The sequence below is a fragment of the Oryza sativa genome, chromosome 2, assembly GCF_034140825.1.
Source record: "Oryza sativa Japonica Group chromosome 2, ASM3414082v1".
In the NCBI taxonomy this organism is placed as follows: domain Eukaryota; kingdom Viridiplantae; phylum Streptophyta; class Magnoliopsida; order Poales; family Poaceae; genus Oryza; species Oryza sativa.
In genome coordinates this window covers 29,590,147-29,613,129 of record NC_089036.1, presented here as the reverse complement: position 1 = coordinate 29,613,129, position 22,983 = coordinate 29,590,147, and the positions used below count along the sequence as shown (strand labels likewise).

General features: G+C 44.6%; 4 protein-coding genes across 6 annotated transcripts; 2 read left to right on the top strand and 2 right to left on the bottom strand.

Annotated features, from left to right (window-relative positions):
* Positions 1-1,611: 1,611 nt before the first annotated feature.
* Positions 1,612-4,524, top strand: LOC4330462 (basic helix-loop-helix protein 79-like). Its single transcript, XM_015771995.3, has 6 exons — positions 1,612-2,789; positions 2,876-3,142; positions 3,237-3,371; positions 3,475-3,768; positions 3,865-3,943; positions 4,356-4,524. The coding sequence occupies exons 1-6, from the start codon at positions 2,517-2,519 to the stop codon at positions 4,391-4,393; spliced, it is 1,086 nt and encodes a 361-aa protein (XP_015627481.1). The 5' UTR covers positions 1,612-2,516; the 3' UTR covers positions 4,394-4,524.
* Positions 4,431-8,165, bottom strand: LOC4330461 (universal stress protein PHOS34). The gene is made up of 5 exons (XM_015771997.3): positions 7,805-8,165; positions 6,710-6,789; positions 6,358-6,476; positions 5,233-5,309; positions 4,431-4,734 (listed from the first exon to the last, which is right to left on the bottom strand). The coding sequence occupies exons 1-5, from the start codon at positions 8,055-8,057 to the stop codon at positions 4,709-4,711; spliced, it is 555 nt and encodes a 184-aa protein (XP_015627483.1). The 5' UTR covers positions 8,058-8,165; the 3' UTR covers positions 4,431-4,708.
* Positions 8,166-9,397: 1,232 nt separating this feature from the next.
* On the bottom strand, positions 9,398-13,100 carry LOC4330460 (tubby-like F-box protein 5). The gene is made up of 4 exons (NM_001401938.1): positions 12,020-13,100; positions 11,856-11,943; positions 10,679-10,811; positions 9,398-10,592 (listed from the first exon to the last, which is right to left on the bottom strand). The coding sequence occupies exons 1-4, from the start codon at positions 12,410-12,412 to the stop codon at positions 9,920-9,922; spliced, it is 1,287 nt and encodes a 428-aa protein (NP_001388867.1). The 5' UTR covers positions 12,413-13,100; the 3' UTR covers positions 9,398-9,919.
* Positions 13,101-20,195: 7,095 nt separating this feature from the next.
* LOC4330459 (pheophytinase, chloroplastic) lies at positions 20,196-22,565 on the top strand. 3 transcript variants are annotated; one of them, XM_015768005.2, is made up of 5 exons: positions 20,196-20,474; positions 20,571-20,672; positions 20,802-20,940; positions 21,365-21,791; positions 21,886-22,565. In XM_015768005.2, exons 1-5 carry the CDS (start codon positions 20,393-20,395, stop codon positions 22,270-22,272), a joined length of 1,137 nt encoding a protein of 378 aa, XP_015623491.1. In that variant the 5' UTR covers positions 20,196-20,392; the 3' UTR covers positions 22,273-22,565. The 3 variants fall into 3 exon arrangements, with proteins under 3 accessions (XP_015623491.1, XP_015623490.1, XP_015623488.1); XM_015768004.3 differs by having other exon boundaries at positions 20,568-20,672; XM_015768002.3 differs by having other exon boundaries at positions 20,196-20,672.
* Positions 22,566-22,983: the final 418 nt, after the last annotated feature.

Below are 22,983 nucleotides of genomic sequence, written 5' to 3'. Positions count from 1 at the left end.
ATGAACTGATGATGGGCGTGCAGTGCATGCGTGTATGGGCTATATGGAGGCTGTGTGCTCTGTAGCACTAGGCCACCACCGGTATTGCGCGCGTGCATGGCAGTGGTGTGGAGTGTGGCTACTTGCATGGACGTTGCGACCCTCGAGTAGGAATGTAAACGAATCAACCCACGAACTCATTTAGTGATGAATATAATTATGAATAATCGTTGACTCGTGGATTATCTATTAGTTTAATATATACCTTTAGATACGACAAGTGAACCACGACACGAAAATCCATAAGTTATCACTTACTAGATTTGTGGGTCGTTCCGCTTCCATCCCTACCCTCAAGTTCTCGTCCTGTGTGGACGCTGGTCGTGCACGTGTCGCGGCCACGTCGGCGCGCGCCGGCCGGGCGGTTTGCCTGATTCTGCTTCCCCGTCGCTAGCTAGCTCGCTAAACTGATCCATCGAGATTGGAATTACTAATGATCAAACTGGTCTTTCTAAATCCCCATCTCCTTCAATTCCCCGGATGAGATTGATGATCAAACTGATCTTTCTTGATCCCTATTTCCTTCAATTCCTCGAATGAGATTGATGTGGTGACACATATTGGTGCATGCAGGTATACAAATATGCATCATCTCTCTTGCTGCTGACTGGAGCTGTATTATGATCACCAACTGTAGGTATTGAAACAGGATCTTATTTATACTAACTTGACTTTCCTTTTTTTCAGGATTCAAACCCAATTCATGGCCTGGGGTGGATTTAAAGTTTCTATGGTTGCACCTAACCCAACTGGATGTGAGATCCAGTTAGCAGAAAACCTGAAACCGGAGCTTGAGTTGTTCAACCGAAAGGAGACGGCTAAACTACCCTAATGGGCTTGTCCCCAGAATTTGGATGAATTTTGTACTACCTTTTACAGCTTTGCTACTCAAGAGTCAAGATTCAATTAATCACACCGTCATAAATTTAACTTTAAAGAGCCGAATGAACTGTGTATGCCAACTATATACTCATAATATATAGGTGCAGATCTATGTAAGCAAGACATACATACATGATGGACACCGATAGTAATATAATAGATTTAGTTAGTTGCAATGGTCAAGTGGACGTCGACTATTTGGAGCATTTGTTTGCTAAAAAAATCATAAAACTGCAGGAACAGCTTAATAAGATCATCAGCAGATCCACACAAACGTTCATTAATTAGACAGGGAGCTAATATAGTTGAATGCTAAACTGAAAACCGCCTAGCCGCAAAACGAACAGAAGCACTCCAGGTTTTTTCGAATCCACTCCTGTCTTTGAACAACCACTAACTGTTGCACAATTCCATCTAATCATGATCTATAGCAGCATTACTTGCCCTTCAAAAGAAAATAGTCTCTTCTACTTAAACTAACAGTTCCCCTCAATATCCTGCTTCCATAATGTGCTAGACAACAGACACCAAGATGGGGTGCAATGCATGCTTCCAGACAATCACCAGGAGATTGTCAGTGGACAAAAATTAAGCCGATGTTCACGTGCACTGCTCATTAAGGAATACTCGTGTTAACGAACTGGAATGCAAAGTCCGGTTCTGTTCAGTAATATGGCCAACGGGTTATCACTAATCTGAGCATCTTATTTCTTAATGCAAATGTACACGTGGCGAGTATGGTGTGGTGGGACAAGGGTCAGTGCAGAGAAGATAGAGCTGTCCATACAGGTTAATGGAGCAGCTGTCACCTCCCCAATCGTCCTTTTGCAGCATCAGCAAATGTTCAGAAGCCACCTCTTATTTCAGTATATGCACAAATAAAACCTTGTGCATGTTATTCCTTTAGAAAAAGGTTAGCTAAGTGCATGGAGCATGATCATCACTTAAGTTGATACTTGAGAATGGCTATGACTATGATTCAAAAGCAAATTGAAAAGGATGATGCAGTATATAATGAGTAAATAATATGGAGTGGTTCAAGAGCCAACATCTTATTGCCTGATATGGTGTTGATTCATATGCCCATAACTAAAGCAATCCCATTGATTCTCACATTTATATGTTCTTTTGTAGAGGAAATGAAAGCAAGAGCATAATTGCTAATTTGTGGATTACAGGAGGGCCAATTGATGAGACGTTCTAGCCAATGCATATGCCAGCTGAAACACAGGGACCCGCACTACTTTATCCAGCCCTACCTCACATGAACATACCTAAAGGGCCAAATCCAATCTCATACCAAAAGTACGATTACACAATGAAAGGTTCCTCCTCTCTATCCACCTATCGTCCACTCTATATATATGGATTAGGAAAAAATTCCTGAAGAGCAAAAGAGGGAGGGAGAGAAAGGGACACGCAAACTTCAGGCACAAGAACCCTCCCCTTAAGCTTACACATTAGCTACCATCCTGTTGCTTACCTTGAAAGGGTCACATACTACCTATTTGCATCAAAGGATAGGAAGAACCAACCAAATCTTAGCTTTGTTCCTAGAATTGATCGTCTTCTCTTCTTGCTAAGTGGTTAGTAATATGGCGCAATGCGGCGGCGGCGACGTTTCACGACACCGGAAGGGTCACCTTGACACCGTCGAGAGCCTCTGCCAGGGGCTACTCGACGACGTCATGCTCGACGACGACAAGTGCCGCGCCATGTTCGGCTACCTCCAGGAGTGGCAGGACCTGGCAAGCATGTGTTACGGGAGCTTAGGCGGCGAGCCGCCGCTGGCGCCGGAGGCCAGCAACGGCAGCGGCAGCAGCGGCGGCGGAGGCAGCTTCCGGAAGAGGAGACCGGACGACGCAAAGGTGAGAGAGATTTGTGCATTGGCTGCAAAGAGTTCAGCTACTACCCGACCGAGTATTTGACTGGCTTGTGTATGTACCTGTGTCAGGGTGAGAGCAACAGCATCTGCAAGAGGCAGAGAGGGAAGCAGCAACAGCAGCAGCAGCCGTGTCATCCCGATCAGATGGCGGCGGCGGTGGGGAAAGGAAGGCCGGAGAGGGCACGGCCAGGAGCCAAGAAGAAGGCGGAGGTGGCGTCACCCAAGGATTCCCCGGCGACCTCGGCGTCGACGGTGACCGCCGGCCAGAAGACCGACTACATCCACGTCAGAGCCCGCCGTGGGCAGGCCACGGACAGCCACAGCCTCGCCGAACGGGTACGCCACCGCCATTGATCCTGCCTCCATCTCGCGTCTTTGTTGCGAGGCGAGAGCTAACGACGACATGGCCAAAACTGTTATTTTTTTGCAGGTGAGGAGGGAGAGGATCAGCGAGAGGATGAGGTACCTGCAGGAGCTGGTGCCCGGTTGCAACAAGGTCACCGGCAAGGCCGGCATGCTCGACGAGATCATCAACTACGTGCAGTCCCTGCAGAAGCAAGTCGAGGTACGAGCACCAACGCTCCAGCTCCCTCCTCCATGGATGCAGCTCTGCTTTCTTGCTCGGTGTTTGTTCATCGAAGGGCTTGCCGTGGCTGCTGTTCTTGCAGTTCTTGTCCATGAAGATCGCGGCATCAAACCCGGTGGTGAACTTCAACATCGTCGAGGACCTCTTCGGCCGGCAGCTCAGCCAGGCGGCGTGCAACCCTGCGGCTCTGCCGGCCATGGCGCTGCCGATGGCGCAGGTCGAGCCTTCCTGCCTCCAGATGAGCCCCTTGCAGCAGATGCAAACTTCTGCAGGATCCTCTGGCTATGGGCTGGAGATGGTCGTCAGTAACCAGTACTCACCACCGGGCGGGCCGATGTCGGTGCCGGCCGGTGCATCGGTGGAGCCATGCCTCAACGTAGGTGGCTGTAAAAATTAGTCCTCCTTGACGGGGTGTGTGGTTTTCTAGTAACTGCATTTCTGAACTTAGGGGGGCTTCTGTATGCTGCTGCAGGTGAATGGAGCTGCAGGTTGGGACATTGGCTCTCACGGTTTGTTCAGTGGATTTGATGCACCGTTTCAGTCAGTACAGAGTGAGTAACTGATTCTGAGAATCAAGCTTGCAGGTTACTTTGTGCTGAACCTAATGTGAAAGAACACAGACAATAGTTAGTCCAGAAAAAAAATTATAAAACATTTCCTGATCAAGTTAACAATTCAGAGTACAGGGTAAATTGACAGGTGGTTAAAGAACTAAAAAAACTGCATCCATCCTCGTATAGTTGCTCATATGTACAAATTTGCGTTAAGCTCATATGTATAAATTTGCATTAAGTGAAAGGTGTACGTATTATGCTTAAGCACGCTAGCATAATGTTATGAACAAAATTATGCTTACCTTAACCAAGTTTTTGTACCTGTGAGTGATGAAAGTGTTAAAGCTTGAAAGAGTCCCTTTTATATTTAACTTAAGTGACTGAATCCAGCTTCTGCTTTCTCCTGCAGGTGATTGTTTGCTAGACAATCTCAAAATGGAAATGTAAGAAGGAATGAAGGAAGGAGAAGTCCGCATTCCAAGAGTTTTAACCACATCAATATTTGTGGCTGAAGATTCTTTATTCATAGAAACTGTACTAATGTCATCAATGGCAATACAAGTACATTTGTGTGTTTATATTTGCCTTGCTACTCCACCAACTTCTAAACAATCCATCATCCTTCATTACACTACCAAACAATACCAATCCAGTACAAATATGCTAACAATTCACAACACTACGTATAAAATTACAATAATTGAAAGCACAACACCATACCGACGCACCATCATCTGCAACCTATCTTCATTCTTCCGCCCTTTAAAGCACAGACTGTTCACCAGCTTCTGCAAAGACACAACTGAACCTTACTTGTACTGGAAGTAAAAGATAATTCGTCTGCAAAATATACGCTGACAGATACTTCTAATTTCTGGATGAATGCATTCAGGTCCCGCTCAAAGAAGGCATCTGATCTAAGGATCTAAGCATCTTATCTTGGTTTGAATTTTTTTAGAGTAGCGATAAATTCAACCACTTCAATTAAATGAATCTTATCATTAGAAGACCATGATATAAATAAATTTACTCTCAAATCAACAAAAGTACCAAAAGAAAAAACTGCTTTCATCAATATACTTTCTGATTAATCTCTTTCCTGACTTCATAAGCAAGCTTATAATGTTCAGATAAAAAGATTAGGTTCTTTACAATGCAAAATCGTAGAGAAAATGTAAAATTATTTTCTTGTTATCCAAACGTAACTAATTTCTTCTTGATCTTATCTGCAGCTAAGAACCTGTACTCCCTAATTATTTTGTGAAAAGTTAAGATCTTGAACTAACCTTTGCCTGGAACAATGATAACTGGGGCTGCTTTACAGTTGTGGAAGCAATATTCACTGACACTTCCCTGCAACACACTACAGTATAAAGGCGAAGTTAGAGATGGAGTTGAAATGTCATCCGCAACTCATGTGCAAGAATGAAATATGACCATGCATCAAAAGGTTGAAAGAAAGAAGGGACAAAAATAATATTCAGCAGAAATTTGCACGAGGGTCAAGGATTGACTGTATTTCAGATCAACTCGTTAAATTATCATATCTTCTCTTGAGGGGCACCCTACTACTCTAGCTGATGTTCCTTTAATGCATTAGTTGAAGCACATCTCACTACAATTCCTAGTAAAGCTATAAGTTGTGGTTTCACTAGCAATCATGCCAGCCTTCTTCAATCATCGAATTAGAACATGGGCTTAGCACTTCACAGCAAATGTGAAAAGCAGAAGTTCTATTACATATGAACATCAGTGGAGTTTCTTTACATCAAAAGGTAAAGGTAAAAAGGATGCTAGATTTATTTGCCTATTTTTGCAAGATCTACTCCTTGAAACGATGCATATAATTCTGATTTTTGAAAATTTTGCAAACAAAGACCCACATACACGCAATACCAATGCATGACACCATTGGTGGTGATTTTTTACAAGAATACTCACAAGATTATTCTGAGTAAAATCAATTGATTATTATGCTCCCTAGAGTTGAAATACCTCTTCCATTAATGTCAGTGGTTATTCTATTAAAACACAATATCAGAACATGAAAGTTAAAGTTAGTCCTTTGTGAGTAGCACTTTTAGATGATGGATTAGTGAGCAGATTTTAGCGTTCACAGCTCAAGATATTAGTGAACAGATTTTATGGTTCACTACATAATCATCCCAATATTTCAAATAGGGGCTGTAATTAGAAGAACATAAAAAGAAGGGCTTTAGAATGACAAGTTCCATGGGTTGCCCATGATATTAATCTCATCCTGATGGTATACTATTTACCAGAAAAATTGCTACTCACAAAGTTGGCCAAGGTCGTGATCTTTTATCAGGTCTACAAACCAATTTATCAGGTCCTAAGATTATCTAAAATTTAGACAGTTGGAACTGGACTGCAGTTTAAGAGTCTGATACCTCTGAATTAGACCTCTTCCACGAGTGCCCAGAATGACTGCTGCAGGCTTTAGCCGCTCTGCCTCTCGGCAAATAACCTTTCCAGCATCCCCTTCAACAATCCTTGCCTTGGTCCGGACCTGGTAAAATCCCCAATAAAAAGAACATGCATATATCAGAAGAGAAAATTTGATCCTCAGCAAACAAGAAAGTGGTTCCAAAGTTTTCATCAAAAATCCACCCATAGCATTATGTATATAGATTTATAGGGCAACAGATTAGGCATCAGGCATGTAAATGAACCATTAAGGATAACCATTGGGTGCTTCTTTGTGCAACAAAATAATATATGCATGGGAGGAACAAAGCATACCAGTGATGTCTTCAATGCCTCAATGGCTAAATCCTCCATGAGTTCCTGACTTTTCTCATATACTAGATCATTATTGACACCTACACAAATTATGCACTACGCAATCAGCCTGATTTTCAATCATCCAAAAAATTGATAAGGAAACATGTGTCAATAAGTAGCAACTTAAATTTCTTTCAGAATGTAGACTATAAGACCGAGTGACCAACTGTCTTCTATTCAACATACAAATTCCGGAAGCTCGAGTGATCTCAAACAATTTACCAGATGTACCTCGATTATAGAACTGGTTCTATGATAATACACCAGGAAAACAACCCACAATCTTCAAACTTAGAAAGTTACAATACCCAAGTGCTACTATTCCCTTAGTCTCTCAAACTACAGTACTGTTTTAACCTTTTTTAACGGGTCAGCCGAAGGATTAGGCTGACCAAATCTTATTAAGAAAAGGAGGTTACAAAGCGGTTACAAGATCGACATTAAGCTGTTGAGCTGGGGGTACTGCTTTCACTTCTCTAATGAACTAGATCATCAAACGGAAGTCCACTTCTAAGTCCATCATAAATTTGACCTCCTGGAAGTCAGGCCTCTATATAGGTTCATCCAACAGTAAACAATGACACAACACGGTGATGCTGCATTGTATCTTGCTAGGATGACCGAAGAAAGGCCAATCCGAATGTTATTAAGATAGAAGATAAAAAGGGTTACAAGTATCACAATTAACTAGCCTACTGAAAATTATATAGGCTCGCTGCCTGGGCTGCTGCTATCACATTCTATGTATATTTGTATGGTGATTCAAATCTGAAAAAAAAAAAGGTGCAGTGAGCTAGCAGCCAAATGACAAATGAGATGCAGATACTTCTGATTAATTAATCCATACACGACGACTGGGTTGTGTGCACTAAACAAATCAAGTTGCTAAATTCGCTTGAGCAATTACAATAAATTACTTAATCATCAACCTAGTATATGATTTAAAATTCCGGAAGCTAATTAAAGTACTAGATGCATATATGCTCCACAAGGCTAGGTAAGTTCGGAGGTGAACGGACGGGGATGGGGATGGTGATGGGGAGGGTGCTCAACTGGAGACGGCGTGGACGAGGTGGAGCGTGTCGGCCATGCGGGCGAAGTGCACGAGCGCCCAGTCGAAGGCGTGCTTGGAGTTGGGCCCGAAGTCGACGGCGACGAGGAGCTCCCTGCCCCGGCGGCGCTCCCCCGTCTCCCGCTCCAGCTCCGGCGCCGCGTCCGACACCACCGGGACGAGCCGCGGCAGCAGCACCTCCCTCCAGCTGTACTCCTCCACCTCCTCCTCCACCGTCTCCATCGACCGATCCATCCCCCCCAACTTCCCAAACCAAACCCTCCCTCGCCGACGACGAAGCCGAAGAGCACCGAAACAACAAAAGAGCTTTGGCTATCTAGCAATCGTTGATGACGACGCGTCAGATCGGCGCCGCGCGCGAATCCCCGTATATATCGGGCACTTTCCGGTTTCCGCTGCCGCATTAACTCCCGGGGTTTCGTGTGCGCGTGACTCTGTAGACTGGACTTGTCCTTCCTGTTTGAACGTTCGGATTTCACCTCTTGTGCAGGTCTCACCTTCTAGAAGGTCACGTGCGCAAATACAGTAGTCCCTCAGCCATTAATAAAAAACCAACTTCTTATTTCCAATCGTAATTACATGCCTAAAGGATTTTAGTTGGATATCAGCATATTCAGATACATAAACTTTTTTTAAGGACTAAGGAGTTTGATTTCAAACTCAGGATCAAAAGTTAGTTTTTTTTATGGAAGAAAAGGAATACAGTACATAGCGCTGCTTCTAGAAGGCCGGCCTGTACAGAGGTCGTCGTCTACTCTCGTCTTCCTCCCTTCCGTATGTCACCAACTCACCGTGTGGTGACGTCACGACGACATGGACATCGGAGATGCTTGGAGGTCGCCGTCGTCGTCGTCCACTGTTCCGTATGCTACCGTGCCATGTGGTGACGTCATGGCGACATGGACTTCGGAGCTGGGAGATGCTTGGTGCAGCGGCAAAGCCTAGCGTGTACGAGTAGGAAGGAGATGATGGACCATGGATAGGGTCGCCACGCCACGTGAAGAGCGCGGCCACGGGCCGCAGATGTTGCCGGCTGACGCGGACGGCCGGCGGCCGTTGCGCTGGCGGCTGGCCCCCACCGCGCGTGCAGACGTGCAGCCAGTCGCCGGCCTTTGACCAGGAAGAGAAGATTCAGCCACCGCTCGGTTAGCCGCCGCCGCCGCCGCCACCGCCCGCCGGCGACGAACAGACGACGAGGCAGTGTCAAGCAACAGTTTACTGCCAATATGCATTCTGGCTGTGTGTTTAGTTCCACGCTAAAATTAAAAGTTAGAAGAAATTAGAACGATGTGACAAAAAAGTTGAAAGTTTGTGTATGTAGAAAAAGTTAGAAGTTCGAAGAATAAAAGTTAAAGGCTGTGTTTAGTTCTTTCCAAAGTTGGAAGTTTGGGTTGAAATTGGTACGATGTGACTGAAAAGTTGTGTGTGTATGACAGGTTGATGTGATAAAAAAAATTGGAAGTTTGGATCTAGCTGTGTTTAGATCCAAAGTTTGGATCCAAACTTCAGTTATTTTCCATCACATCAACATGTCATACACACACAACTTTTCAGTCACATCATCTCCAATTTCAACCAAAATCCAAACTTTGCGCTGAACTAAACACAGCCTAAACACAGCCGAAATCTAAACAGGGCCGAAACTGACGATGATTGCAGAGTTTAACTTTCTACTGATGATTCTGCAGGAGTAATTGTAACTGTAACAGGCTCAAATGATGGATCACAGGAGATACTCCTTAATTAGCATCATAATCGCCAACCTCACTGTAAATAGCATCAAGGAAGGAGGTAGGGCACGATGAACAGCGTCCATATTATCCATAGCGCAGTGATATTTCACCGCTAAACATTCCAAGAACAATAGTACAATAGCAGTTTGTTGGTTACAGCATTGTCACTCAAATCTTTCCTGGGGTTTTGCCAGTTGCCAAGATATAGATGCCATTGTTCATCTTGATCTGACAAAGCTACTGTCTCCCCCAGGAGTAGGCTCATTTTGGCATAGCAAGACCGAGAATTTTACAGCATCCAACGGAATCAGACGCTGCCTGAGCTAAATAGAGAGAAGACACAGGTTTGATACCTTTCTTCAGTTATTCGCACGCCGGTTTGGTGTCAAAGCTAGTCAGGCAGATCGCAAATGCCTGGAACGCCGAGAGCGGGTACCTATAATCCATTGTGAATATATCCTTTCCGATTTTCCCAAATTGGAGGATGACCTTCTCCTGCTCTGCCGCAGGGATACCAAGGGAAGGATCAACTGAGGCAACGAGCTGGAAGTTCTTGACTGATGCTACTGTAACACGCCCTCGGAAGTTGAGGCACCAGCACTGCAGCTGCTCATGCCAGCGGGGAGCTTTGTTCTTCAGAACAAGAGGCACTTCATTTGTACAGACCGGTCCAGACAAATCAGCGCTGAGGCTTGTCGATGAAAATTCTATGGCTGGTTCCTTTCCTTTGCTAGTTGATAAGGCGGGAACTTGTTCGTCAAGTGAGTGGATGATGCCGGTAGGGGTTGGGGCCTTCCCACCTTCCTGAATACACAATGCCGGTATAGAGTGCATGGTGCATTGCATTCTCCTTGGTCCTCGATTACGTAGGACAGTGAGCTCATATGAGACCGTAGCAACATTGTAATTGCCTAGTGGCAATCGCGGTGATACTTGCTTGAAATGTCGTTTGCTTGGTCGGTTGTTTGGCAACACTACAGCATCGCAAGGAGGCTGGCTGTCAAAGATTGTAAACTTTGTGCCAAGGAAGTTTGGTCTGATACAGGGGAATAAATTTGAGTGAGCTTTCTAGAAGTAAGAGAATAACCAAATTACTTAAAGTCAACATTATAAAGTGCTTACTTCAGTTTACCAACATAGGTGCTACTGGATAGAGAGAAGTCATTGGAGACCAGTGAGATCACAAAAGAAGTCCTGGTCGCACGCCTAATCTTGCGTGCTGCAAGCAAAAGCTTGTCGTTTTCTCCATGTAGAGCTGCATTCATAAATAGAATAATAGTTAGTGATGTAGTCAACATTAATTGTCCGTATTCTGAGTTCCATATTAGCTCTATTCAAATTTTCAAAACAGGAGATGAGCTATTTAGCCCTTATAATACATCCTACTCCCTCCGTCCCAAAATATAAGAACTTCGAATCGGATGAGACATTTCCTAGTACTACGAATCTGGACACGATCCTAGGTTCTTATATTTTGGGACAGAGGAAGTACTAAACAGCATACGTACCAAGTTTGTTGTGGACTGCACCCACAGCCTGGTAGATAGGGGGGTTAGAAGTAGATATTTATGCATCTAGAGTGAATAGGAATCTGCAGAATGGCATGCATATCATGGATTGCCTGCACATATTGTCTAACCTATTCCGGAAAATAGTAAAGCACCGCACGTTCAACGGTTAGGTTCAGCTTAGGATCTTGTACATTTGCTACGCTACAAAGACTTGTGTTAATGAGGTAGCCAAGTGCGTTGAAACAACCTTTACAGGCTCTATGTTTATTAGTCACAGTTGGTTTCCTTCTCGATCTGGAGGAGCAACCAGTTCAGCTGATGTGATCGGAAAAGGCGAACATTATCTTTTCTTGTCACTGAGTACTCCTCCGCGGTTGAATTTTTGCATAATGTAGCGCTCAAAGACAGGCAGGACAAACAAAATCTTCATATACATGCAGGCACTAGAAAACATCTGCTCGTGTAAATAATGAAAATTTGCTATGCATATGAAACACCCATAGCAGATTGCATTCCCCTAACCTTAGCCTTAAGGAACACAATTCATTACCTGACACAGATTTCGGTAAACCGAATTAACAATGGTAGTAACTCATTCAAACAGCTTATTCTGGTTTTTCACTGTTGCAAATGGCAGAAACAACACATCTTGATGCAGATGAACTGGACTAGTACTGAATACTGATGGACTGATGGTACATGATACTCTTATAAATTGGTAGTAGAACAAGATTTGTAAGCCATATATTTTGTCAACAACCAAAAACAGAGATGTAAATTTAACTTACATGGGCTGAGCCCCAGGTAGAGGAGATAGGTGGAAGTCGCCCTGTCCCTCCTCACAAAGCACTGCACTGGATGCTCACGAGGCCCCGGCTGCAGCAATCCACAAAGTTAACCATGGAGAAATCCAAACTATCACCGGCATGGAGAGACGGAGAAGCTTTGTTACCTGCTTGAGGGAGATGGGGAAGGTGATCCTGCCGCACTCCTCGAGCGTCTTCACCACCTCCTTGGTGACCTCGCGCCACGAGCGGCAGACGGCGGCGCACGCCACCACCTGCCGCCGCGCCGGCCACGTCGCCTCGCTGGCCTCCACCCTCTGGATCACGTCCAGCAGCAGCTCCGGCGGCAGGTTCGCCCACCGCCCCTGCTGCTGCTGATGCTCCTGACGCTGCAGCTGCTGCTGCTGCGGCGGCTGCTGCTGCTCCGACCACAGGACCGGCCAAGAATGCCGCGAGCCGCCGCGCCCGCCGCCGGCGCGCCCGTCAGCGGCTCGCCTCGACATGCTGCCGATGCCGTCCCTCATCTCCCTCAGCTCCCGCACAATGCTCTTCAGAGACATCGCCGCCGCTTAATGGCTAAGCACCCTTCGCTATCACCGAAGGAACCCCCTGCTACTACTACTACTACTACTACTACTACTACTCCATGGCAAGATCCGCCATTACTGACGAATCTACTCTAAAAAAAAATGGCAGGAGACACCTCATAAAGTAGTCCGCATCACTGCCATATCTAACCCCCAACTAAACAAATGAACTTTCTGAAAAGGATTTGAAGCACGGGGGGCTACCACGAACACAGCTTGCTCCAGAGCCCAAATTTTGGGCGGATTTGGGGAGAGCGCAAGCAAAGATCCGAGTTTCCCTCGCACGGCAGCTCGGATCTGGGGGCAACAAGGCAATGCAGCAACGGAGCACCGGAAGAAACCAGGCTTCGCGCTCGGGTAGCCTCAAGATCCAAATTTCCCCCCAACCCCGCAGCTTAAAAAGATCAAATTTCCCGGCTCAAGAACGGATCAAGGAGCTTCTCCTCCCCCATTTCATCACAGCTCCCATGAGATTCTCCCAACTCCTTTCCCCCCAACCAGCTCCAGATCAGAGCAATCACCCTCCCTTCTTCTTCTCTCACTCTCCCTCTCTCTCAGGCTAAAGATTTCTTCACGGCATCCAGCTCCTCGCCTTTATGCTTTGTCTCTCTCACTCTCCCCTTCCTCTCTCACCACCCTGCAAGCTCCTGCGAATTCATGTGTGTTTGTGTGTGGGTTTCTATTAGGCAAGAGGATAAAAGGGATTGAAGAAAGGGAAAAAAAAAAGGCTGAGCCGATTTTTTTAGCCCGGTGGGGGCAGCTTTTGTTGGGAATTCTTTTTTCCTTTTTTTTTCTTCTCCTCCTCTGGGTTTTCACTTTTCAAGGCGTTAAATTTTTTTTCCGGTGCGTACTTGGCTACTTGCAGTAGCGGCCCCCAAAACTCAACAGCGGCCCAACAAGAATCCTATGCCAGACCAGAACGCGGAGAGTGTGTATACCACAGCACAATTGCGCAACTACCACTCTAGTACTACTGCTACTCTACTCATATCTACCGGTGGAGCGCTCCTGTTCTTTCTGGCCTTGCAGTTGAGCTGCTGCTTGGTGTGGTGTGAAGTGATGTGGTGAGAAACTGAGAATGGGATTGCTGGCCGGCAAGTTACTCCTCCTACCATGATATAAAAAAGGCACTTTTTATTATGTTAGAAAGATCTCTTAAACTTTAGTCGTGGAATGGATGGCCAAAGCATGAGAGATGAAAAGTTGTTGAGAGATTTGAGGGGTTCAGAGCTAGCCAATTTATGCCGTGAAAAAAATTACGGAAATCTTTAGAACGAAAATGCGAAAGGCTGGCAAATAGTTAGGGTTGGTTTGGTTTGTGGCCTAAAATAGGCCTTACCAAATTTTATCAATGCTAAATTTTAGTAAGTTTTGGCATGACTAATTTTGGTAAGGCAGAGTTGTGTTTGGATTGAAGCCAAAATAGCCTAAGTTCACTATTGAAATGGCCTATTTTCTTAGGCATGCCAAATTTTGACTTCAAAACAAATAGGCACTAAACACTATTGAAATTGTCAAATATTGGAAAGCCTAATTTAGGCCTCAAACCAAACCAACCCTTAATTATTCCGCTTGGGTATGTTTGTTGCAATGACATGAATACCACCCCGTGATAGTAAGTTTAAATATTTGTAGGATAAAATTTTAGATTGGGTTGTTTGAGAGACCAAGTTCCCAATTTAAAAGGTTGCTTATATTCAATTACATATAAACGGGTAAAAAATATCATTCTCTAAAAATTTAAAGAAAAATCTCTAGAATGAAGGATTCTCAAAACGCAACGGATTATCATATACTCCCTCCATTTCAAAATGTAAGTCATTCTAACATTTTCCATATTCATATTGATGCTAATAAATCTAGACATATATATTTATCTAGATTCATTAATATCAATATGAATATGGGAAATGCTAGAACGACTTACATTGTGAAACGGAGGAAGTATGTGCTATGTATTGGACTTGATTTTTAATGGAATGAGGGTATAGGAAATCAATCCTTATGGATTTTACAATCATGTTCCTTTGTTTCAAAAGAATGTCATAGGATTTTTCTTTTCCCCACAAGAATTGTGATTCTACAAAAGTCCTAGTATGAAAAAGGAGCACTACTTCATTGGAGAGAGAACAAATGCATGTATTTCATTGTGACGAAATGTTGTTGAGAATTGAGATGGATTGCATGGTGACCACGTGTGTTTGTGGCATCTACCCTGTCCTGGAAGTGGAGAAAGTGGAGAAACATTTATCTTCGATTGAAAGAACATGCTTTTATATTTTTGTGTCGGTAAGTTCCAGTGATGAGAAGCAGAAGCATATGGTGAGAGATCGTTTAAAGGCTTATATAAAGTGCAGGGCAATTTCCAACATAGTGTGCTTTTTGTAAATTACCTCCTTAGATTCTGGATTACGAACATTCCACATCATTGCGGCAGATCCATGAACCCATGCTTGACAGTATGGTGGCTCATCTGAACTTTTGAGATTGGATATTGCTATGTTCACTGAATTTACCCTCCCAAATGCTAGAGGAGGTTCAATGAATTCATTCTGTCCAAAAAAATATTTTTGAATCCTACATGTATTCCTCTTAAATCCTAAATTGGACCCAATCACTCTAGCATTAGTCATCACTTCATATATAGATTTCCCAAGGTGCATGCCCATGTGATCTAACTTTCTCAGATTCATACCAAATAAACAGTGGCAATGGTCAATCAAGAACTATAGAAGAGTGGGAGGTTTTTCTTCTTCTGATTAATCAGCACAGAATCAGATGATCAGTTGCATTGATCCCACACATAATTGCATTGCATATATACTTGCACCCCCTTCATGAGGGTGACAGCTGCTTGTTGGTTGCCATTGCCATTGGCACATTGGCATGATTGCATTGCATTGCATCGCCCCCCTCTTGCAATCCATTCAAGGCATTCATTACATCTCATCTTATATTCATGTGGGAGGGCGTACGTGGAGACCACACCTACACCACATTTCCTCGCCTCCATCCGGACGCCAAGGGGTCCAACTCTCCATGTTCCGGCGTCATCTCTGGTTCTCGCAAGAAAAGAATGATCAACTGGGACACAGCTGCAATTGGCAAATGCAGTATGAACAAGGGAGAAAAAGGTTCGTCAAAAGGACCCCAGTTACCGTCATTTCTCGACGAATAACATCAATATACATCATGGTCCATGATCTCCAAATATATTTCGGAGTTCGCATATCATGGGGCTCTCAATCATGGCCTGAGTTTCTTCCTTCTTTTCCCTGCCCTTTTTGACCGAGCGACGTACAGATATATAGAGATGTTGGTGGCACCACGTGAGCGTTTTGATCTGAACTTCTGAAGGTTTTTTTTCTTCTCTGGAGTTGTTTTGAATTTCAGGAGCAACAGTTTCAGTGAACTACTACTACTCTGATGGAGTTCTTGTTTTTTACCTATATATAATGTCACAAATCATCAGGAATTGAAGTTTCAAATTTGTGAACAGAGAGCTCTGAAATGGATAGGCACAAAGCGCCATTCTTAAAGCATGGAACGTATATGGATGTTTCACAAGTCATGTAATTTCTGTGTCAGAACAACACCTTGGAAACATATGCAGTCCATTGCTTTCCAGTTATTCAGACAGAGAGAGAGAATAAAAATAAACATATACATCAAAGTATCAAATCACCTAGACTGGTCGAATGCTTAATTTCATATCACAATACATGCAGCTGGCTATTTTCTCTTGGAACTACCTCCCCATCCCTTTGTCCTGAACCCAAAATCCACAATTTGTTGTTTGTGCCCCTTCCGATCATAAACTATAGTTGCTATCGATGGTAAGCATGTATCATTGCATCTCCATGTTTACTTCCTGTTTTTAGTCGCATACGAGTCAAACAACAGTTAGAAATTCTTGCACGCAGAACTGTCGAGGTTGCATAACTTAAAGCATATTTTTCTCTTGCTTCAAAAATAAAAATTGTAGGGATTGTCGGGACCGAAGGAGATCATCCAATTTAATTAAGATGGAGGAAAAAACTATAGGAATGAAAGTGAAAATCATACTCCCCTAGTTCAGAAAGTAGACTATGTAGGCTCCCTAGATGTGGGATTGTGAAAATATAGGAATATGGAAAAAAATAGATGGTAAGTTTGGTTTTAGTCAAACTTAATCAAGCCAAAAATTAATTTCGTACTACCAAAAATAGTCATATGTTTGGTTTGTACCAACAAAAATTGAAATTGCCAAATTATTTTGGCTTAGTTGAATGCCTAATGATACAGAGTTTTTCTACGTCATCAGTAGAAAAAGGTTAAAAATATCCGCACGATCATTTTGGGGTATTTCCCAATGGGAGGAACACCAATTTGTCATTTTATCTTCGGTATCCTCATTAAGCAATTGATGGAACAATATACCAAATTGACAGAGAGAATACACGCCCGATAGCTAATCTATTTCGCAAAGCGGACCAGATTAAGAGAGGACCGCTGGTCCCTGTAATCCACAATGATGAATGATGAGAGTTGATGACCACCATTTTCCTCTTTCAGAGGACGCAGACAGTAGCCCAGTAGCTATATTCTAATCACACCCTTTTATCGATGTCTTTTCTTTTGCTTGTTTAGTTCAGAAAAGGTTGCAAAACAAAAAAGGTCTCTGCACTATACTAGAGATCCCCCAAGGCTGCATATATTAAACTCCCCAATTGCTAATGCTGTTTTCAATCGTGTTTGCCCTATATGCCATCCACGTGGCTGACAACTGGGGCCCTGCCAGATCCGGGCCCACCAGTCAGTCACTGGACTTGGACGACCTGGTCAGCCTTTGTGTGTGTGCTGTTTTGAAATGCGGTTAATTGGCGCGCTCTCAGATGCGGAGTAATTGCCCATGCGGAAGTAAAATACTCCAAGCAACGGCTTCGCGTTGCGCGCGTAGTTGCCCCTCCTTTTCAAGCTCCAGTTGCGAATGGAATCATGAGCAGCGAGCACGGAGTTCTGCAGATTCTTGACTGAATACTAGTATTAGCATCAGTTTTGTTGACAAGCGCAGTCACGCACGCACGCTGAATCACACGATTCGGGGGTAGGAATTAGGGATTCTCTGAGGAACACACAGGATGGCAGGAGTAGAAAATGAAGTAGTAGCAAGTGCACGAATAGATTCTGAACGTAAGAAAACGTAAGAATAAGAACTCTGAAAAGTCCATTTAGGAGTTCAATGGTCCTCCGTGGATGGAATCCTTATAACTTTTATCCCACAAAAAGTTTGTTTGGAACACATGAATAGATTACGTTGATCTCAGTTCCGTAGGAAGATAACTCAACCCTCTTTGTTGCTGTCATCTTTGAGAAGTCGAGCGAATTCTCCTTGTATTTCTTTCCCTTCACTTCTCAAATATTGGTTTCCTGCAAACTGCTATGGACCATAAAAAAAATTAGCTACTGCATAAGTTATCACAAGTCAGGGATATAGTGATATACCGCTGACCTTTTGTTTCTTTGAACCTGTGTAGGAAAACACATTTATGCCTCTACGACAATATGAGAGTGGTGTGCATCCGTAGCTGTGTGTCTCACATGTAATCGAGGAAAGAAAAGTAGGAATTGCTAAGAGTTGCCGCTAGTTTTATTGGTGAAGAACTTTCAATAAATTATAATGTAATTACACCATAACTACTTCCTCCATTTCACAGTGTAAGTTATCCTAGTATTTCCTACATTGACATTATATATGTCTAGATTCATTGACATCAATATGAATATGGGGAATGCTAGAATGACTTACATTGTGAAACGGAGGGAGTATATAGTTATAGTATAATTATATTATAACTCATTGTAACTTTTAAAGTGTACAAGACAATAGTTATAGCATTAGTATTAACTAGATGATACCTCGCGCGTTACTGCATGATGTTCGTATATAATATAGTTGCAAAACTATGATATGTTTATCAAATATTGTAAATCCCACTAAGAAATCAGTCATTAACAGTCAAAACAGGATGCATGGAGGTTAGAAAGATTATGCAATAATCTTACCCATTAACAATCACGGGCTAGCCAAAGTACAAATTGCAGTTAACAGATTGTATTATCAATGTTTTCGTAAATGAATTTGGGAATGTTCTGTGGGAGGAATGGATATGGTTGGTATCGTTGGGCCAATGGGAAAAATGTGTAGCGTAACAGAGGCCCATGAGTAGCATGGGCTGGCCCAAAACTGTTCAATGTCGATGTAACGTCCATCCGGATACTTGCAGACAATCCAACGGCTCAGGAAAAAAAGATGACATGGCGCAACATGGTGTAAACTTTATAGCAAATAACTTCTCTAGCGGGTACCAACTATATAGGAAGAACCAACTTTTCTAGTTGTATTCGAGAGTTTTACACCTTATAAACTTGTGACGGTTTTTTAATGGTCTAAAAAAGGCTAGACCAACAATTTTTTAGCAAACAATAGCAAAAATATGTTGGTAAAAAAAATTAGTACAAAAACTCTCCCTTTTTAACTAGAAGCACATGTTATTGGCTTTTCTTCAATTCGTAGCACCCGTCATATTTACCGTTCATGCATGTGAGTCGGGATGGAGAAAAACTAATTTGCATGCGCATGTTCCGCCTTGTATAGCACGGTGACTTGGTTAGGTTGTACCTGGCTTGTGTTGATATCACAAGAAGATCAAGGATAGCCGTCGACATGATGACGCGTGGTGGTAGGGGATCCAGGTCTCCCTGATCTCTCACCTTCATGCTGCCCTCCCCACCTTCTCCATCGGCACCCACTACCCGCACCACGCCTCCTTCCCGCTCCCAACAACGCCCTTCGCACTTCGCCTCCCTCCTCCTTATACCCTCTCGGAGCGAGCACCCCTCGCTCTCAAGGCAGTCACCTCATCCCCCACCAACTTCCAACGCCTTTCCTTCGTCCACACCAACGTCTCCCTCTTCGACTCCGCGTCCGGTGTTCCCCTCGCCTCTCCATGCTCACCATCCTTCGCATGTCCCTCCTAGCATCTCCCGCCTACTCGCCCTTCACTCTCACGCTCATGGGCGTCGACACTCTCACACCATACCTCATCGAAGCCCACTTGCACCCACGCCGGAGTTCACTGCATGAAAGTCACAAGTGAAGCGGTAGAGCGTACAACGGTATCCCAAGTTCTTTTTTGGTTGGATAAAGGACAAATTCATATGTTCACATCCCTAATCTTGGCCAAACAATCGACCTAGAGGAGTGAATGTGACAAAAGTGCTACGAATCGAAGAAAAGAGACATTTTTCTGGTCGGAAGGGAAAAATTTTTATACTATTTTTGCTGTAGATTGAATTTTTTGTAAACAGGGCACCAATCTTAGACATATGTCAAAGAATCTCAAGTCAGAAGTATTGGATGATGATTTATTAGTACTACTTGTACGTACTCCCTCCGTTTCATAATGTAAGTCATTCTAGCATTGCCTACATTTATATAGATGTTAATGAATCTAGATATACATTTTAGCATTGCCCATAATCATAGATGTTAATGAATCTAGACATATGTGGACAATGCTAAAATGGCTTACATTATGAAACGGAGGAAGTAGCAGTAGCATCTTTAAGCAGCGCGCAGACCAGGCCGGCCCAGCCAGTCAATGAGCCCAGGTTCCACACGCTAATCACAATCAGGAGGCCCATTGCCTGGTGGCCTCACCCGCCACACCTCCCCACCGAACTCTTTGACGGGAGAGAGTCGCTTGCCTCCGTCGATCTCTGTCTCCCTCTCGAACTCCTTTGGCCCGGACGCTGCCACGGCTGCCCGATTGCCCGCCGCCCACACAAATTTCACTGCGGAAACCTATACAAAGCTTGGCGCTTGTCCCCAACGAATTACCAAGCTCTCTGCCTCTCGTCTTCTTCTCCAAGAATCCCGCCGCTGCCGCCACCGCTGCTGCTGCGCCGCCAATGTCGGTCGCGTGCGCGGCCGCCCTCCCGACCGCCTCCGCGCGCCGCCGCCACCGCGGCTCCCCGCAGACCGCCCTCGAAGGTACCGCATCTTGGTTCATTTTTTATTTTTTTCCATTTTTATTTGTATTTTATTTTACCTTGCGGGCGGCTTTTTTTGATTTCTTGGTACGAGGAGGAGGCAAGCTGGTGATGATGCAGAGGAGGGACCTCGTGACCAAGGGGGTCACCCTCTCCGTCTGCTGCTCTATGCTCTCCTCCTCCAACAGCTCTGCCCAAGGTAAGTAGTACTAGCACTTAGCAATCGATTCTTGTGTTATGGTAAACGACCAATCGATGCTCTGAGGTCTGAGCTGCGAAAACGCGATTGCGGTTAAGTTCATTTTGCTCGATCGGTTTGTTTTTGTAGCATTGGAGAGGTTGCCGTTCAAGGCTGATGGATACAACTTCTGGACATGGAGGGGTCGCCGGATACATTACGTCGAGCAAGGCGCTGGCCAGCCCATCGTGCTCATCCACGGATTCGGCGCCTCCGCGTTCCATTGGAGGTTAGAATCATTTTGGTTCAGTTGCTTGTCGTATAACCATTACCATCTCCCCAGTTTAGGGACTATGCAATATGCAGACTAGTTACTGTCTTACTGATAAGTGTACGGCGGCTTTGCCCCTTTCCCGTTGTTAGGAGTTACGTTTAGCCGTCGTAGTTGTTCCTAAGCTTCAGTTTTTTGTTTTGCTTTTTTTTCTCTTTCCTTATATAAGCCGGTTTGACTAATTGCGTTGTGTAAAAAAATATTTTTCTTCTAATATATTAACGTGTATAATCCTTTTATACGTTCATGAAAAAAACTGTCTTACTGATAGGACAGTGATTAACTGTAGATAGCACCATGGCAGAGCATTTGGCTAATCAGCTAGCTGAATGTGAACTAACACACGCTGAAATTTTGGTGCCAATTTTCTGAAAATTTTCAGGTACAATATACCAGAGCTGGCCAAGAAGTACAAGGTGTACGCCATTGACCTGCTCGGATTCGGCTGGAGCGAGAAGGCGCTGGTGGAGTACGAGGCCACCATCTGGATGGAGCAGGTCCGCGACTTCCTCCGGGACGTCGTCAAGGACCCGGCCGTCATCGTCGGCAACAGCCTCGGCGGCTTCACGACGCTGTTCGCGGCGACCGAGGTGCCGGAGCTGGTCCGTGGCGTCGTGCTGCTCAACTCCGCCGGACAGTTCGGCGACCCCAACCGCCCGCCCGAGGCGGCGGAGGCGGCGGCGGGGGAGGAGAGCGCGGTGACCAGGCTCGTCGTGAGGCCGCTCAAGGAGGCGTTCCAGCGCGTCGTGCTCGGGTTCCTCTTCTGGCAGGCCAAGCAGCCGGCGAGGGTCGAGAAGGTCCTCAAGAGCGTAAGCAACCTGAACCGTCGTCGTGACGAACACCTTCGCGCCATTGCTTTTGCTCCGTTTGCTGCTGACTTGCTGGCTGCTGCTCGTCGCGCAGGTGTACAAGGATGCGACCAACGTCGACGAATACCTGATCGGGTCCATCACGGCGCCGACGGCGGACCCGAACGCCGGCGAGGTGTACTACAGGCTGATGTCGCGGTTCATGGCGAACCAGAGCCGGTACACGCTGGACAGGCTGCTGGGCAAGCTGTCGTGCCCGCTGCTGCTGCTGTGGGGGGACCTCGACCCGTGGGTCGGGCCGGCGAAGGCGGCGCAGATCAAGAAGTTCTACCAGGACACCACCGTCGTCAACCTCCAGGCCGGCCATTGCCCCCACGACGAGGCGCCGGAGCAGTTCAACGGGGCGCTGCTCGAGTGGCTCGCCTCCCTCGACGCCGGCAAGCCGGCGGATCAGCCGGAGCCCGCTCTCCAATCCGTGTGATCAACAATAAACCTGGAAGAGAAACAATGCGATGTTCAAGTGTACTCCTATAAGCTAGTTAAAAATGATAAATAATTTACTAGTAGTGATTTTAGTTTATAGTGATCTATGTATAGTGTTGGGGTGTTTGTTACCTAGCTGACGAACTTTTTTTTTTTTGAGAAATCCCTCGTTGCCATGCGAGATCCGCTCGAAATTAGACAAAATTCAAACCGGAAGCTTCAATTCATAACCTCAAGGTAAAGAATGTAGCGTTACTTAGCAAGTGATTATATAAATTATTTATTATTACCGATGGACCGTGGCAACATATACTATATAATAAATATTTGTAATCGTAACCTTTATCTCGGACTTATTGGAAAGCGGGTGACTCTTATTTTCAGGTTAGCCTCATGAAGGTCAAATATGAATTTTCCGGTTTGGATCATTTCGTATTAAGGACAGCTCTCAAATAAGATTTTGGAAAGATAAGTGGTTAGGTAATACCTTGTTGAGAGATCGGTATCGTTGTCCCTGTAACATAGTAAGACATAAACAGTCAACTATTTCTCTGATTTTCCAAACCAACCTACCTAGCTTTTCATGGCGAGGGATCTAATTGGTGTAAAATTAGCTGCATGGCATAATTTATTCCCTCACGTAGCTGATTTGGTTTTGATACATGAATGTAATATGTGTTAAGTTGAAACCTCGCCCCAATAGGGTCTT